The sequence below is a fragment of the Porites lutea genome, unplaced genomic scaffold, assembly GCF_958299795.1.
Source record: "Porites lutea unplaced genomic scaffold, jaPorLute2.1 SCAFFOLD_120, whole genome shotgun sequence".
In the NCBI taxonomy this organism is placed as follows: domain Eukaryota; kingdom Metazoa; phylum Cnidaria; class Anthozoa; order Scleractinia; family Poritidae; genus Porites; species Porites lutea.
This window is the reverse complement of record NW_027332298.1, coordinates 12,998-15,518: the sequence shown is the minus strand read 5'-3', so window position 1 is coordinate 15,518 and position 2,521 is coordinate 12,998. Positions and strand designations below refer to the sequence as shown.

Genomic DNA, 2,521 nt, shown 5'->3' with positions numbered 1-2,521 from the left:
TCTAGGCTATCAAAAGAAAAAGTTAAAAAAGTCGAAAAATGGACATTTTTACAAAGGGGTTAACCCATGGTTTTGGTCCAAAAATGGCCATTTAACCAACTTTTTTTATCGACAATATAGACCAGGAAAATGTCTTTTACGATATTCTAGAACAAAAAAAACGCCTTTTTAGGCTAAAAAAACAAGAAGTTAAAAAAGTCGAAAAATTGACATTTTTCCAAAGGGGTTAACCCATGGTTTTGGTGGAAAAATGGCCATTTTTCCAACTTTTTTTTTTTAGGCAATAAAGGCCAGGAAAATATTTTTTATTATATATGTACTGAGATTTACTGCAAAATGAATATGTCAAATAAAAATGATGCGTTGCAGAGTACACGCAATCTGATTGGTTGTACGATTTTTCTCACTAGTGAAAAATACCGTATGACCAATCACAACCCGCAGACGAAAGTTTTCACTAGTGACAAAAATCGTATCGATTTTCCCGCCTTTCACTGACGGCGTCACTAGGCAAAAGGAAAACCATGGCGTCTTCTTCGAGGAATTCAAGGTTTGCAGATATAACTTCAGTAGAGGAATTTATTGAAGGACAAGAAAACGAAAACACCAGGAAGAAAACTGAACAGAATGTTGCTTTGCTTAAGGAGTTTTTGAGGCTAAAAGATGAGTCAAGGCCTGTAGAAGAAATTCCCCCACACGAACTGAGTTCATTCATCAGCGAATTTATCATAACAGTAAGAAAGAAAGAAAACAACGAAGATTACGAACCCACTTCCTTGCGTGCTATGATGGCCAGTTTTGAACGGTATTTAAAGAAGAAGAATTACGGCTACAGCATTATGAGAGACGTCGAGTTTGAAAAAGCACGAACGGCATTAAAATCAAAACAAAGAGATCTCAAGAAGAAAGGCAAAGGCGATAAACCAAACGCTTCAGTTCCCCTCACAGAAGACGACATAAAACTGCTGTATGACAAAGGATTGTTAGGAAAGTCAACTCCTGAGGCTCTACTGAATACAGTTTGGTTCAACAACACAGTCTATTTCGGTCTCCGTGGTTGTAAGGAACACAGAGACATGTGTTGGGGCGATGTGCAACTACGCCAAACTACAAATGGCGAGGAATTTTTAGAGTATACTGAGAGACAAACTAAGACTCGAACCGGAGAAAATCCCAGAGATGTCAGGCAAATAAAACCGAAAATGTTTTCGGTTCAGGGAAGTGAAAGAGATCCCGTCACTGTTTACAAATTCTACGCGGAGAAAAGACCGTCGGAAATGAACGACAACAACGCGCCATTTTATCTAGCAGTAAATAACTGTAAAAAACAAGATTCTTCTAAACCATGGTTTAAAAAGTCAGCCGTTGGCGTGAACAAGCTGAATTCGTTAATGAAAAAAATGGCAGAATAAGCCGGGCTGGGGCCCAATGTAAAGAACCATAGCGGTCGCAAAACAATGATCCAAACTTTAACAAACAACGACATCCCAGCGACAGATATTATTCAACTGTCGGGACATAAAAATCTTCAAAGTGTGACAAATTATTCTGTAGTTTCTGAAAAACAGCAAGTAAAAATGTCTCGTACTTTAAGTGAACTGATGTCCGGGAATGTGCATAGCTTAGAGAAAACTAATTCATCTCAAGTTGGAGAATGCTCCACTGATCCTTCAGCTAGCTCGGCGGGTCGCTCGGCGGCAGATCATCACCAACAAGCGATGTCGCTTTTCACGGGCGCTGTTATTCATGGAGGTCAATTCAGCATTTCTATTAACAGCCTCAATCAATCCCCGAAGTTGGCAATCCAAGAAGTTGAGGTAAAGTCTTCTCCAAAGAGGTACAAAAGGCTAAAAGTACTGGACTCTGACTCTGATTAGAATGCATGCATTACTATAATTAGATTTACAAAACAGTCAACTTTTTCAAATTTTATATCTTAGTTACGGTTTTGAACGGCGATATTTAAAGCTGAAAATTTTCATTGTTATTTAAAGTTAAAGAATCGTTTAAAAGTAGACTTTGTTCCACTTTCTTCAGAGTCACTGAATAACTTTAATGTTGTAGGAAGTTTTGTACGTTCAGTTTGCTCGAATAAAATCATTCGCAACTCGTTGTGGTCTTTGTGTTGATTTCACCGCGCAATTGATAGTTGTAAACATTATTTTGTAATATCTCAGTACATATATAATAAACAAATTACCTCATGGTTGGTTCGCTTGTACGATTTTTATTCACTCGTTGTGAAGAATCGCAAACTCACTCGTTCGCTGCGCTCACTCCTTCGTTTTCGATTCTTCACAACTCGTGAATAAAAATCGTACGCACTCACCAACCATGAAGTAATCTCTATTTACGATATCCTAGAACGAAAAAACGCCTTCCTAGGCTATAAAAACAACAAGTTTAAAAAGTCGAAAAATTGACATTTTTCCAAAGGGATTAACCCATTGTTTTGGTCCAAAAATGGCCATTTTTCCAACTTTTATTTTTAGGCAATATAGTCCAGGAAAATGTCTTTTAC

The 2,521-nt window shown here is 37.7% G+C and overlaps 1 protein-coding gene across 1 annotated transcript; it reads left to right on the top strand.

Annotated features, from left to right (window-relative positions):
- The first annotated feature begins 524 nt into the window (after window positions 1-524).
- On the top strand, window positions 525-2,035 carry LOC140925443 (uncharacterized protein KIAA1958-like). The gene has a single exon (XM_073375405.1). It carries the CDS (start codon window positions 525-527, stop codon window positions 1,410-1,412), a length of 888 nt encoding a protein of 295 aa, XP_073231506.1. The 3' UTR covers window positions 1,413-2,035.
- The last annotated feature ends 486 nt before the right edge of the window (window positions 2,036-2,521 follow it).